The sequence below is a fragment of the Ictalurus punctatus genome, chromosome 3 (assembly GCF_001660625.3).
Source record: "Ictalurus punctatus breed USDA103 chromosome 3, Coco_2.0, whole genome shotgun sequence".
Lineage (NCBI taxonomy): Eukaryota > Metazoa > Chordata > Actinopteri > Siluriformes > Ictaluridae > Ictalurus > Ictalurus punctatus.
Genome location: NC_030418.2, coordinates 30,042,613 through 30,057,280, shown reverse-complemented (window position 1 = coordinate 30,057,280; position 14,668 = coordinate 30,042,613). Strand labels below are relative to the sequence as shown.

Below are 14,668 nucleotides of genomic sequence, written 5' to 3'. Positions count from 1 at the left end.
CGAGAGAGAGAGAAAGAAAAAAAAGAAAGACCAGGAAGGAAATCAGGGGATTTTTTTTTCTCCGTTGTCTTTTACAAGGCCCAGGAAGGGAGAAGAAAACATCTTAACACGTAATACTGGGTGGTGCTGCAAAACAACAGCTGGCGCTGGATGGAAATTAAAAACACGAAAAAGGGCTGGAGTTGATAATGCGTGCAGATCAAAGTCTCTTGGGCTTTTTTTTCTTCTTCCCCTGAAAGCCCTTGAATCGATTTAAGCGGAGCCCACGGTGGAAGAACTTTACGAGAACCACAATGTTTTCGTTTGCATAGGTCTTGGAACCGAGCCTCGCGCTGCCGGCTCCAAAAGCCTCCGACCTCTACCCTGATCACGTCCGTCTTACTCAGCAGCGGGATGTTACGATCCCAGCCAAAAGCTTATAGACCTCAAACAAAACCATGACCTCACCCTTTAGCAGGTGGACTACTCAAAGCTCCACCCACTTAACCTAACACTTTAAACATGTCTAAAAACTAACATCACATCATATTAATGAGAACGCCAGCGTGGAAGCATTGGAGATGTTGGTGCAAACGCTGGACTCAAACACCCAGAATGCAATGCAGCTATACGACGGGGTTACTCCTCGGCTAGTTAGTGGTCTACGACATGATGATGACCCGCCGCTGCATTGCTCTCCTTAACCAGGGATGATGAGAGGGTTTAAACCCACCGCACCGCTATCAGCAGGCAGAGCGGCATTGTGGGGAATGTAGGAAAGCAAAGTGAAACCGTTAGCGTTAACAGACCGACGTCGACCAGAATTTCATTCTAAAAATAAATCCTGGACACCGCTGAAGATTGCGTGCGAATTATAAAGATATTAATACGCGAGTGGGTTTTTTTCCCAGCTGACAGCAAACAGAAGCTGTGACACACAAACAAGGTCCGTAATAGTGCGTTCACGTGCGTCAAGCAAGAGAAATAACCGTCACTTTCATTACAGTCACTTTAGCTTTAAAGTCGCAAGTGTAACCCCCTTTTTTTTTTTTTATTAGTCATGTTTCTAATAAATCCCAATTCGGCGCAATTACGACACCGCCACCACACCAGTGCCCGCGCAGCCATTGCGAAACTATTTCCGAGAACGGAATGCAGACCGAATACTTCCCCTCCTCCGGAGCGCTTTGAGGAGAGGCAGTGGGCCGTAAGAAAGAGGGCATCGTTGTGGCCTGTGTGAGGTTTCAGCTCTCTCTCGAACATGGAGGATCGTGCGAACACCCATCAAGGCCCTGTGCAACACTGCCAATCTGTCTGGCTGCTGTGAGCGTTTAAACCACCACGGCAAGTTGACGGGATGAAACACTTGCCTGCTGAGCTACAATGAAAACAGCATGGGAGTACAGCTGGCATCTGAGATCGGCGCGGTTTACGGCGGAGTGCGGGAGGAAGTTCCAGATTTAACACGGCTCCATAATCATCACTTTCACTTGCAAGGAGCAGTCTTATTTGGTTATTACTATCGCGCTCTCTCTCGCTCTCTCTCTCTTACACACACAGTTCTGTGGATTACCAAGTGTTTAATGAGTGGAACAGTAAGGGTGTGCACAGATATTCAAATACCTTGTTAACCTTTGCGAGTATTTGGAAACTGAAATGACAATTATCTACATGAGGTCACAAGGAAAATATATTTTAAACGATTGTTTTTTTTTGCTTATTTGTTAAATAAAGGCAATATTTTGATGCAATTTCATGGTCTGCAAGTTAAAGGTGTGTTTTTTGAGAGTGAAAAAAGTCTCAGGAGTGACGGTAAACACAACAACCCCAACCCCCCCCCCCCCCCAGCAATTATTTGGCTGTGGAGCGGCCAGAAGATGTACAACTTTGCGTCTGACTGTTACAAAGCGCTGACACTGGAGGCTCCTTCCAAAAACTTTAAATGTGTCCTTACATAAAACTTCATCATATCAACAATTGTACATTTTTTTTATTTGTTACAAATAAAATACTTTTTTTAAATTTGTTTTTAATCTGTTGAATTTTCTATTTGGATGTGGTTATTAATGCTCTATAACTGTATATGAATAAATGAATAAATGTAAAACTCTGACAGAAGTTCCAGCTGTAAGACAAATCACAGGCTTTAAGAAGAAGGAAAGTCTAAACAAGTTTCCAGAGCAGATCATTATCATGTCTATAATTAGAAAGTTGTCTAACTACAGAAACGGCTGGAAGTTATCTACCGAACTATAGAAAGTTGTCGCTTCTATAGTTAGAAAGTTTTCTAACTATAGAAACTATTGAAATTTATCTACAAAGCTATAGAAAGTTAGCACTTTTAATAATTAGAAAGTTGTCTAACTGTAGAAATATAGAAACTACAGCTATATAATGAACTATAGAAAATTATCGCTTCCATGCAACCAAACGAAAACAAAAAAAAATCCTGGTCACAGAAATTGGAAAATAAGCAAATAAACATCAAATAAATAAACAAAAACACACACACAACCGCACACACTAATTGTATATATATCAAGGGCGAAGGTTTGGTCTCAATATTGGTAGGGACACCCACCCACCCAGGACAAAAAAAAGACTGTTTAATGTTGCCAATCAAATGGTTTATTAAAATATAACATCTATATTTACATTAAGATCTGTATTTACATATAAATACAAATTATACAAAGCAACAGATCAAAGAGTAAAAGATTCTAAATTCTAAAACTCTGCCCTCCTATCTATAACTATATATATAAATCTCTATACACACACACACACACACACACACACACACACACACACACACATATATATATATATATATATATATATATATATATATATATATATATATGTATATATGTATATATTTATATATAGATTAAAACCCAGCCAATTTACTACTTTTTTTAAACACTCGAGTTACTCTGTGATAAAAGCAGACACTAACCGTGCTGTTGATTTTAAAAGGAATATTGTCTAATCACTTTATTATTGGTGTGCTTTCATTTTAGGGAATCATGATGCAATATAGGCTGAGTCCCAAATAGCTTCCAACCAAACACGTAGTGCACTACATAGAGTGCATACACTACTACTTCCAACTGAATGTAGTGCACTTACACAGGGAGCAGGGATCCGTTTGGGACCGTCCCCACAGCGCCGTGTCAAAGCCCAGCGCTAGCAGAATAACAAGTGCAATTCTACCCAAAGCTCCTCAATGTTCTTCCGGTTAAACAAGCTTAAAACCGAGCTATACGTGTTTTAAAAACACATACAAATATTAAATGGTTTAAAAAAGGTAATGGTGTGTGTTATGGCACTTACATTCAAGGGCAATCGAAATAGCTAACGCAGTCAGATTTCACTCGCGTTTCCCCGTCCACAGCGTCGCAGGTTGATGACGCAGAAATCAAGGCTTGATCATGCTTTCAGTATAGTACCGGTCAAAAGTTTGTGGACGCTTGACTGAAATGTTTCTCATGATCTTAAAAACCTTTTGATCTGAAGGTGTATGATTAAATGTTTGAAATCGGTGTTGTAGACAAAAAAATATATAATTGCGTTAACATATTCATTTCTTTCATTAGAAAACATTTTATTTACATAAAAAATTAAACAGATGACTATATATATATATATATATATATATATATATATATATATATATATATATATAGAGAGAGAGAGAGAGAGAGAGAGAGAGAGAGAAATACATCAAATAAGGTTTTAAAAAATAATACTAATGAGCCCATAAACAGTAATAAATATAGATCATTAAATCTAAGAGGAATATTTTGAACACACAAAAAAAAAAACAGCCAGGCAAATGACCTAGGAAACAAACATGAAAAATAATTCTACATGATCTTATTTTTCATCTAAAGTTATTTCAAATCTTGTTTTGTTATTCAAATTCTACTTCAATATTAAGAAAAGGTGTGGTGACGCAGAATGTTTTGTACGTTATCCCATAAGGACTTTAAACATGCTTAACCGGCGTCGCCGAATGATGACGTACCTCCACGTGATCTTATTTTCTGTTTATACCGGACTCCGGAAATATTTCCTCTAATAGCGATAACAGAAGAGTAAAGTAGAGGAGCTGGTATGGAGAAATTGGTTTAGTGATTCAGAAACGGTATGCCATGTATAAAAGTATTCATTTATTCTGTTTATTGTGGTCTTATTTTTTTGGAATAAAGATGTGCATAGCGTTCTTGATGTCGCGAACAAGTGTTCATTCATCAGCTGCAGATGTTTTGGTCTTTAACTCCTCTTAGAATTAAATATTCATAACTGATAATAATAATAATAATAATAATAATAATAATAATAATAATAACTGGTTCATACAAAAATGGAACATTCATATAAGAAATGCATTTTATTCAAAATAAGAGCAAAGCAAAGCTGTGTTATAATCACACCCATACACTGTCATGCTTCATGTATTAATGTATTTGCTCTTCAGTGTGTGGTCCTGGTTATATGTAATGTTGATGCCGGTAATACTGTTTTTATTTATTTGTTTGTTTGTTTTTTGCGTATTATTTTTGTACCTCTTTGAGCAGTGTGCGGTTCCTGAGCCGAGGTGCTGAATGTCAGAGAGACCATGCAGCCTCTGCGAGATGCCGAGCTCGGGGCTTTCACCTTCTTTGCCTCTCCTCTTCCTCATGATGTGTGTGGCAGCAACGGTCTCCCCCTGACCCCAAACTCCATCAAGATCCTGGGTCGCTTCCAGATCCTTAAAACCATCACGCACCCCAGGCTGTGTCAGTACATCGACATCTCTCGAGGAAAACATGGTATGACCTTTTAGTCAAATTTATATTCATGCCTGTTAATGAACGTCTTAATAAATATTCTCCTCTTATTTCGTAAATGAAGGACTGTAGCAGTAAAGGTTGTGCTGGATGGATCTTGAGGTATTAACTATAATCCCCTGACATGGTTGACCAGCACATACTAAATATACTACACACTTTCTGTTCTATTAATGTTACTTTAACTATGCTTTTTCATTCATTCGTTCATCCACCTTCAGTTAGCACTTCATCTTGGTCAGTGTCACATGATTATGGGGCGCATGAGGTGGGAATATACCCTGGATGAGATGCCAGCCCATCTTAGTGCACACACACATTCATATAATCATTCACACCTAGGGGCAATTTCATAGCCATTAGACCTACTGGCATTTTTAAAACATTTTTGTGGAATGTGGACACAGGGAGAACATGCACTGACACTCTGTACAGACTGAATCTCGAGCTCAGGGTCGAACCAGGCATACTGAACACCCTGAAGCCATTTTCCCCCCAATATGCATTATGTATCACAATATGTACAACTTATGACAACACACCAACAAACTATGCTTTGCAATGATTTAAATTTAAACGTTACAAAGTGAATTTTTTAAACAACGAAGTGGAGGGAAAATTAAACAGGACCAAATAGATTTTAACGCACGGTTACTTTGTGTAAGAGTAGTGATGGTCAGTGTTGTATAATAATAATAATTACAATAATAACCACAATAAAACAATAATAATAATATTGTATTATTATTATTATTATTATTATTATTATTATTATGTCCCATGTGACACCCCTCTTCATCTCCCTCCACTGGCTTCCTGTAGCCGCCCACATCAAATTCAAGGCCTTGATGCTCACGTACAAGACCTTGTCTGGGACAGCACCCCCCTACCTCAACACTCTCCTGAAGGCTTACGTTCCCTCACGCAATCTATGACCAACACTTAGTAGTACCTACTCAGCGTGGTTCAAGGTCCCTTTCAAGAACATTCCAGAACTGTTCCTCAGTGGTGGAATGAACTTCCAACCTCAACTTCCAAGAGTTAGAGTCCCAAGGTGTTAGAAATGGCTTTGTTACCCTTTCCAGACTGATATCCTTTCCAGGTTACCCTTCCCAGCCTGGCAGTAATCACGCCTGGGTGTGTCTAGTCTAATTGAACCAAATTATCAATTAAATTTGGTTGATTGTGTTGGGGGGGGGGGCTGGTTACTTTTTCACACATGGCCTGTTGGAGTTGAGAAAAAAAAATCTTCAAAAACTGCATTTTGTGTTTTGTTTAAAGAGCTGAAAAAATTTAAGTGTGACAAATATACAGAAAAAATATACAAGGGGACAAATACTTTTTCATGGCATTGTATAAAACTCTAGTCCAAGAAAAACAAATGGATATATGGTGGAACCTGTATCTGTTTGTTTTGCAGATTTAGTAGGTCCTTTTTGTTCACAGACTTTTCTTCATGAATCTGTTTGCAGAAAGACTTGTTGTTGTAGCTGAACACTATGAACGCAGCCTCACGGACCTTCTCAAACAAGACAAACCCATCAGGTAAGCTAAAAACCATAAAAGATACATTCATCACATGTGATCTCTCAGTTCATTATTATAGTATTATATTATTTTTTATATTGCCCTCCTTAATTAAATGCTTAGAGGCACACAGATGTGATGTGCTCTTGCTTTGCCATCTACTGGTTAAATCTGTTCACAGCATTTTATTGGGTGATAAATTCACTTTAAAATTCACTTCTTGTAATTCTATCCTATATGTAAAGCTCTGAATCAAATGAGACATTGATAGTGATGTTAAATGATAAGAGTTTAAGATGCAGTAATTCGACATTGATGAGTAAATTCATTGATGCAGTAATTCGTGCAAAAGAAGTATTGAGTGCATAAATTAACATGAACTAACCGTAACCCTAGGTCGACATTTCTGGATTATAAATTCTTTATTTTGAGATACTGGATTTATGATTTCTATGAGCTCTAAGCCGTAATCATTAAAGTTAAAACAAAAAAGACTTGAAATATTTTACTTTGTGTAATGAATGTAGAATATATGAAAGTTCCACTTTTTTAATAAAACTGTGGGAAAAAATGCATTTTTCAAAGATATTTGAATTTTTTGAGAAGCACCTGTGTGTGTGTGTGTGTACACACATATATATATATATATATATATATACACATATATATACATTCTCTATGTATTCTCTAACCTCATCAGGCATTATAGCAGAAGACTCAGAGCTGATTGTAGCAAAGGGATTGTAGCACAAAGTATTGACTAAAAGGGTGCCAATAATTGTTGCACACATATAATTAACAAAGATATTTTTTGGATGAACCTGTGTTTTGTTTGCAATTGTTTAATATCCATGAGAGCAGAGTATTTTTGTGAATTTTTGGAACACAAGATCAAACGGTTAAACAATATTTGAACCATTATTATAACCATTATTTACCAAGGGTGCCAATATTAGTGAAGGGCACTGTGTGTGTGTGTGTGTGTGTGTGTGTGTGTGTGTGTGTATATATATATATATATATATATATATATATATATATATACATACATATATATATATATATATATATATATATACATATATATATATATATATATATGTATATATATATATATATACATATATATATATGTATATATATACATATATATATATATATATATGTATATATATATATATATATATATATATATATATATATATGTATATGTGTGTGTATATATATATGTGTGTGTGTGTGTGTGTGTATAATGTATATATTTAAAATCACACTAATGCATGAATATGACACCATTTTGTCCAGCCCTATTTACTCATTTCCTGTCTTTCCCAGTGGAAACCAAAATTGTTTACTTGCTACCGTTCCTTAGGCTTGTACTATGTAACGATTGTCTCTACTCTTTATTACACAGCCATGAGGTCCAGTGACATTTACTTAAATTATGTTGTATTACCACACCTGCCGACCTTTATACAGTTTGGATGGGAGCACTTAAAGCACAATTTAACATCGGCATTCACTAGTAAAAGTTATCACAGGACAGAAGTCTTTTTCTCCCCTAATAAAATGGGAGATGACCCAGTCGACGTATGAATCTGGAATGATTTGCTGAAATTATTTGTTTTAAGCCCTTCACTTTTAACCGACGCCAGCTGGAACCCTCCTCTCCTTTGCTCTCTGTCTTGGTAAATGGAGAATGTTTCGAGTCCATAAATATGAAATAAAATCTATCATTTTATGTTTGACGACCATATGGACATCCAACCATCCATCCATCCATCTATCTATCCGTCAATTTTCCATGCAGGCTCACGGAGGAGCCTGGCGCCTATCCCAGGGACCTCACGGCAGAAGGCAGGGGACACCCTGGACGGAATGCCAACCCATCACAGGGCACAATCGCACACACCTGTTCACACACTATGGACAATTTGGCATTTACAATGCAACACATGTCTTTGGACTGGGTGAAGAATCCGGAGTACCTGAAGGAAACCCTCGTAGCACATAGGGCGGAGGCGGGATTCGAACCCCCAACCCCAGAGGTGCGAGGCAAGCATGCTAACGTTTAAAGGTGCTAAGCCATGGTGCAATCACTTACTATTTTTTATTTATTTATTTATTTTTTACTATTCAACTTAGTTTTCATGATTGTCACGGCCAGCAAGCAGTTCCAGACTGCGCAGCTGCTAATATTATTACACCATCTCATTCTCTCTTTAAACCTGAAATGGTAGAATGATTTTTTTATGTTTTGGATGTTTAAATCGTTCATGATTTTTTAAAAATGGTAAATTGCGAGTAGGGAAAGATCAATCACACAAGCCTACTGTTTGCATGGAAACTCAGCCAGTTGAGCAGACTTTGTGCTTGAAGCCCTGTTAATGAAGCTCCTTTCAAAGTCTTTTCCTCATTCCATCTTGATCCAAAATTGAGGTCAAATGGACCTCCTCAGCTTTTTTATACACACCGTAGAGCATGATGCTCTAGTCTGGAGAAATCTGGGCTTTTTTCCTTTTACTTAATTTGTCACCCGTCTGTATGTAACTATACAAATGACAACATTGTATCTTCTACTGATATTAGTAATACGGACGATGGGATGTTTCCATCCACGCTCTGTCTTCCTTAGCGAGGCAAACCGAACGCTGCAATGCATTATGGGCCAGAAGGTTCGTTTATACACTACTTAATGTGCCACATTGTTGGATTGAAAGAGTTCATGGGAATTTCTCCACAATGTTTTTGGATACCCAAAAAGCTGTGCATTATAACGTATGATTTTATAAATACATGGAGTCACCACTTTTAAACCACAGTGCTATTGAATTCACCATTCGGATTGGTCCAGAAGGTTTCTATTAATTCACTCATTCTAATAAGTTATCGTTTCTTAAGTAAAGTTAGAGCTCACTTAGATTTTTATAGTTGATGCTTAAAAAATGTATAGAATTAAAGCTTTCTGTAAGGAGGCGTTTTGTAGCATTTCGGAAGGCGCACCATAAATTTATCTTGGCATGGTGTCTGGAGGATGCTGGAGGGTTTGTGCAGGAATGTTTGACAGCAATTTGTACGTCTTGCTGTGAACAGCTTTTTCTAGCTCATCCCAAAAATGTGGTGGTGATCCAGAAAACGTGCAGGCCACTAAAGTAGTGAAAGCTCACTGTCATGTTGCAAGAAGCATCTGGAATTATTCAGTGGTGATAGATGCCGTGTGACATGCTGGAAGTGTGGACAATCTGTAGCCATGAAGAGATGAAGCATGTTAGATATGTCGTGTCGTTTCTCAACCGCTATCCGTGGCATAATGTGTGGTAGATTTGCTATTCGAGCCATTGTTGATGTATGTTTGTAAAGGTTGCGTGGGAAAAGTCGGAGATGGTGGATGTTTGGAAGTTGGACGCAGCATGGATAGCTCAAAACCCATAAGGTCGCTTGTTTTGCTCAATTCCAATGCTCAGTTGGATGCTAACAATGACGGTCTGCCTGCCTGACTTCACAACATACAGTAGTCACGTGACATCTGATTTGTTGGAATGTACCTGTTGTTTAACCCTCCTATTATGTTGGGGGGAAAAAAGTGTTACATCCATTATGTTATGGGTCAAAATGACTTCCACAGTTTAAATACACACAAAAACTGCAGAGAACAGCTTAAAACATTAAACCTTTATTATGGCTCGTCCGAGACGAGCCATAAGAAGAAATATTTGCATATAAGTTCATGACCCTAAACGAGGAAAGTCAAAAAATTTCAAAGAGAAAAAGAGAGATTAAGCAGTATTCTCAAATGTGGAAATGGGTCAAATTGACCCATAACATAGTAGGAAGGTTAAAACCAACAAACTGGCAACTTTAACTTCAAAGAAAGTTAATTACAGGAAGGAGAAATAGGAGAAAGTTCTAAAGGGCAAAACTGATATTCAGAATAATGGGTCTTATTGGAGTTCTGACAAATGTGCCCTGGTTAAATGAGATTTTCATGACGCTAAACATGGAGATATACTGAAAGATGACAGACAGGATACATTTTGGGTAAAAATCAGAATCACATTTATTCACCATCTATATTATAGGGCTGGAAATCTGTTGATCCTCGGGATAGATATCCTATATGATAGAATCTTGGCTGACAGGAGTGGAACCCTGCTGTTGGTGCTCATCTGCCTCAAGATTTGGCATGTTGTACATTTCTGAGTTGATTCTCTGCTCACCACAGGTGTAAAGAGTGTAGTCTTCCTGTCAGCTCGAACCAGTCTGGCCATTCTCAGCTGATCTCTTTCATCAACAAGGCCTTTCTGAAACACATGATTAGCTGATTGGATCGTTGCATGAAAAGGGTATAGGTGTTGCCAATAAAGTGACTCGTGAAAGTATATGCTACATGATATTTTATACAAGAATAAAACAGTATGATAAATGAAGTGCCTGGAGATGGAAGCAGAAATGACAGTGATATTAACAGGGGTAAATTGTGAACGTTACATTTTTGGCTGAACTTTTGTAAAGGCTGGTGTGTGTGTGTGTGTGTGTGTGTGTGTGTGTGTGTGTGTGTTCTAGTTCAGAGCAGGTGCTGCAGATTGCCTATGAAGTATTGGAGGGACTGGCGTTTATTAACAGACACAGCCTGGTTCATCGAGCCCTCAGCCCTCATAATGTGCTCCTGGACTGTGAGGTACAATACACACCATCATAGCTCTGTCTGTGTGTATATATATATATCTCCATCTGTCAAATCTTATAATACAGAGTGTTACCATTTAATAGTATCGTTAGAGAATACTGATGACTCGCTTATCAAGACCTAAGACGAGGGAGACAAGACACTAATCCAAAACATGGACAAAATCAACAGAGAAATAGTTTGCGTAGAACTAAAAGAAAGAACTGAACATCTGGCATAGTAAGGACACAGATGTGAAGAAGAAACAGAGCGGACGAGAACTGAGAAGAAGCAGAAGGTGCTCAAAAGATATGCATAAGATTTTGTGCAACAGCGGCTCTTTGAGGTTTATATTAATGCACTCATTGTAATGCATTATTGTTTCTTTATACCATGGTCTGTCTGAATACTTGATTCTGATTGGCCAGAAGGTGTGCGTTCAAACTGTATAATGCACAGGTAGTTCCAGTCAGTGCAATCACTGTTCTAAATGAATGCCTATAAACCACTGTAACCATAGTAACATACAGTTACATCTGCATGCAGTAGTTGAACTCACAGCTTCATTATTAGTAGAGATGCGACACAGACACAGGTAATTCACACCTCTCTCTCTCTCTCTCTCTCTCTCTCTCTCTCTCTCTCTCTCTCTCTCTCTCTCTAATAACCATTTATTATAATTCATTCAAATAAATGTAGTCTTATCACACTACTTTATCTCTGTGTATGATTTAGAGCAGGCAGAATTCCAGATCTAATGACCCATAAATAAAATAACTAATGAAAATGAACTGTAATTTTTATCCTTTTAGTCAAATTTTGCGCTGCAATCATCAACAACAGCTTTCACTTTTCAATGCTGGCGAGTGACCAAGGTTTAAGTAGGGTAATTCACGGCTGGTTGAGCGTTACACGATTTTAATGCACTCCGCGGTGGTTCTTTCCCTCCACTTCATGCATTAAATCATTTAATGCACACCTAGCCATGGATTATCCCTTACGTAATAACAACTAACGCAAGGAGATGTATGGAGGATGGCATTTAACATTTATGGAAGGAGTCTCCAGTGTCAGAGCTTTGTAACACTTGTTTCGGATGTTCCACAACGTTAAATGTAACTTTAAGCAGATAAAAAAAAGTCCGTAAATCAAAATTGGAGTCGTTGGTAAATTTCTGTGGTATAAGAGAAACACAAGAGATTGAGATGTACTGTTATAGGAAAATAATCAATTCTGGGGTGGTAACATTAACTGTGCTTCACACTGGGTTGCATCACACCAGTCTGTCCGTGATTATTTTCCTTTAACAGCACAATCCCAAGTGTTTTATTCCTAATGGACTAATATCAATATCTTAACATAGTCTATTAGGCCTTTATTTTTTTTGTGTTGTTATATGAAAGCTTCCTAAATGTCGTCTTCTTTTGTCGGACGGGTACACAAACTTTTTCACTCGACCTATGCCAGTCTACATACATATCTGTGACAGTATACATAGTTTCCTAAAAGTTCTTGAGAGGAAACTCGCATCTTGTCTCCTTCTCGCGTAAAAATGTTGGAAGGATATTTCAAGGTTTATGTGGACAATAACAACAAAAAATGTTAAAATGGAGGGAAAAAAACATTGTGATCTTCATTTAAATGAAGGAAATCACTAAAGTGTGCGGGCCTTGTATTTAACATAAATAACTGTTATCATGCAAGAGGCCAGATGTTTTTGTGCTCGGTTGTTTTGATGATGCGTGTGTTGTTTTCATTGGTCTGCATCTTTGCTTTCTTCACTCTGTAAACAGGGTAAAGTAAAACTGGCCAAGTTTGGTTTTTATTACATGACGGATCACGGAGCAGATGTGGACTTCCCTATCGGGTGAGTGCTTTTTGTCTCCCTCTAAGGCTTCTCCACACGTCCCACACCTATTCTGCATTCTTCTCAAATCAATCCGTATCTTTTTTTTTTTCTTTTTTTTTTTATATAAAGACGCCTAGTTCTCAGCTCTTCAGGGATGCAGATCAAATCCTGTTCAGATTCCCATTATGTAAAAAAAAATAAAAAATAAAAAATCTTGAGGGAATCTTTAAAATCCCACTATAGATGCATCACGGCTCTATATCTTTCATGAAAGAGAAGATCAATGAAATGTGCGGTGCACCCATAATGAAACAAGATGAGCTAATATGAGATGTATGTCATCACGGTCCATCTTCATTTTGATCAAAACCAGGTCTCGGATATCAAAGCGAACTTCCTTGTGGGCACTCGTAAATAAGCATAAGGCCCTGGCCTCCCTGTTCGCCAGGGGCTTGCGTCCTAATATCCGGCTAGAGATTGCCTTTCTCAGAGATGGATGATGAACACAGATTGTGTACTTCTGACCTGGCATGTCCTTGTCTGTCAGCTTTTGCACAGCAACATCTGTCTAGAAAATTCAATAAAGCTTATCTGCCTCCAAACTTTGATGCTGCAGCAGTGATTCACTGTGGACGGTTATGTGAACAATATGAGTTGGCTCATGTGGAGTCAGTATAAAAGGTTTTGTGAGGCTCCGTTCTCTATGAATTCTAAATGTTTTTTGTTTTTTTTGTATTTTTTTTTAATTTATTGGACGGTATGCACATATTTCAGACAGCGCCTGTCTGTCTGGCTTCATTTTATTTATTCTTTTCAATTTATTAAAACCCCAAATGGCATAAAAAATCAAATGAAAACACTTTTATTTCTTATCATGATTTTTTTGTTGTTGTTGACTCGATGACTGTAATATGACAAAATTTATAAAGTCACCTGAAACCTTATACAAATTTTAGGGTTCGTCTCTTTTTTTTCCCTTTCTGTTGTTTGCTTTTATTTATTTGTTAAGTTCTTCAATCTTGAATGTATTCTCTACTGGTAAGGTTGGATAGTACTTTTATGTACTATCTACTTGACTCTAGAATTGCTGTATTGTATAATATTGTCGATTCTTTAGTGTTGGTTGGAAGTGTTTGTTATTCTTTGCTAATCAGTTCTCTCAGGTGGTTAATCAAGAGTAATTTCAGTCTCCTTGATGTGTGAATTGTGGGCAGGGCTTACTAAGATATATTGAAGGTTATCCTTCAATCCTTCAGACACTAGTGTCTGTAGAAGTTAGATAACTTAGATAAAGTATCGAGTTTAGTAGTGTTTATTTCTTCTTAAGTGTCAGCCCTATCTTCACTAACTTCATTCCTGATTAGATATGTGCCTCAAACCTGTCTCTGTTGTCACCACTCTCAGACCTAGAAGCTCTCATCCACAAACCAGAGGCCGAACTACCAGTAACCTCATCTACCCTCCTCTGCTGTCTCAGTCTCAAATAGCAGTGGTAGGTGGGCTCTGGAATTACCAGTTTGCTGTAAAGAAAGCTGATTTCATCTCAGCTTTAGCTGCCTGTTACTTTTTTGACTTTCTGGCACTACCAGAGACCTGGAGATCTCCACAGAACTCTGCTACACCGGTTGCTCTATCCTCTGCCTATGCTTTCTCTCACACTCCACAAGAAACTGGCACAGGTCTGCTGTTGTCTTGGAGATGGTGCTTCACGCCTCTCTTCCTGTCTCATCTCAACATCTCATCCATCGAATTCCATGCAGTTGCAGTTACCTCCCTGATCAACCTTCTCATCATCGTCATCTACCGCTGTTC

The 14,668-nt window shown here is 37.9% G+C and overlaps 1 protein-coding gene across 1 annotated transcript in view; it reads left to right on the top strand.

The window, feature by feature from the left end:
* The first annotated feature begins 3,999 nt into the window (after positions 1 to 3,999).
* Positions 4,000 to 14,668, top strand: part of tbck (TBC1 domain containing kinase) — an 82,740-nt gene continuing 72,071 nt past the window's right edge. Inside the window, exons 1-5 of the mRNA XM_017463303.3 lie at positions 4,000 to 4,129; positions 4,563 to 4,796; positions 6,287 to 6,359; positions 10,905 to 11,019; positions 12,801 to 12,874. Of these exons, the coding sequence (XP_017318792.1) occupies positions 4,604 to 4,796; positions 6,287 to 6,359; positions 10,905 to 11,019; positions 12,801 to 12,874 (455 nt within the window). The 5' untranslated portion in view covers positions 4,000 to 4,129; positions 4,563 to 4,603. The remainder of the gene's footprint in view (positions 4,130 to 4,562; positions 4,797 to 6,286; positions 6,360 to 10,904; positions 11,020 to 12,800; positions 12,875 to 14,668) is intronic.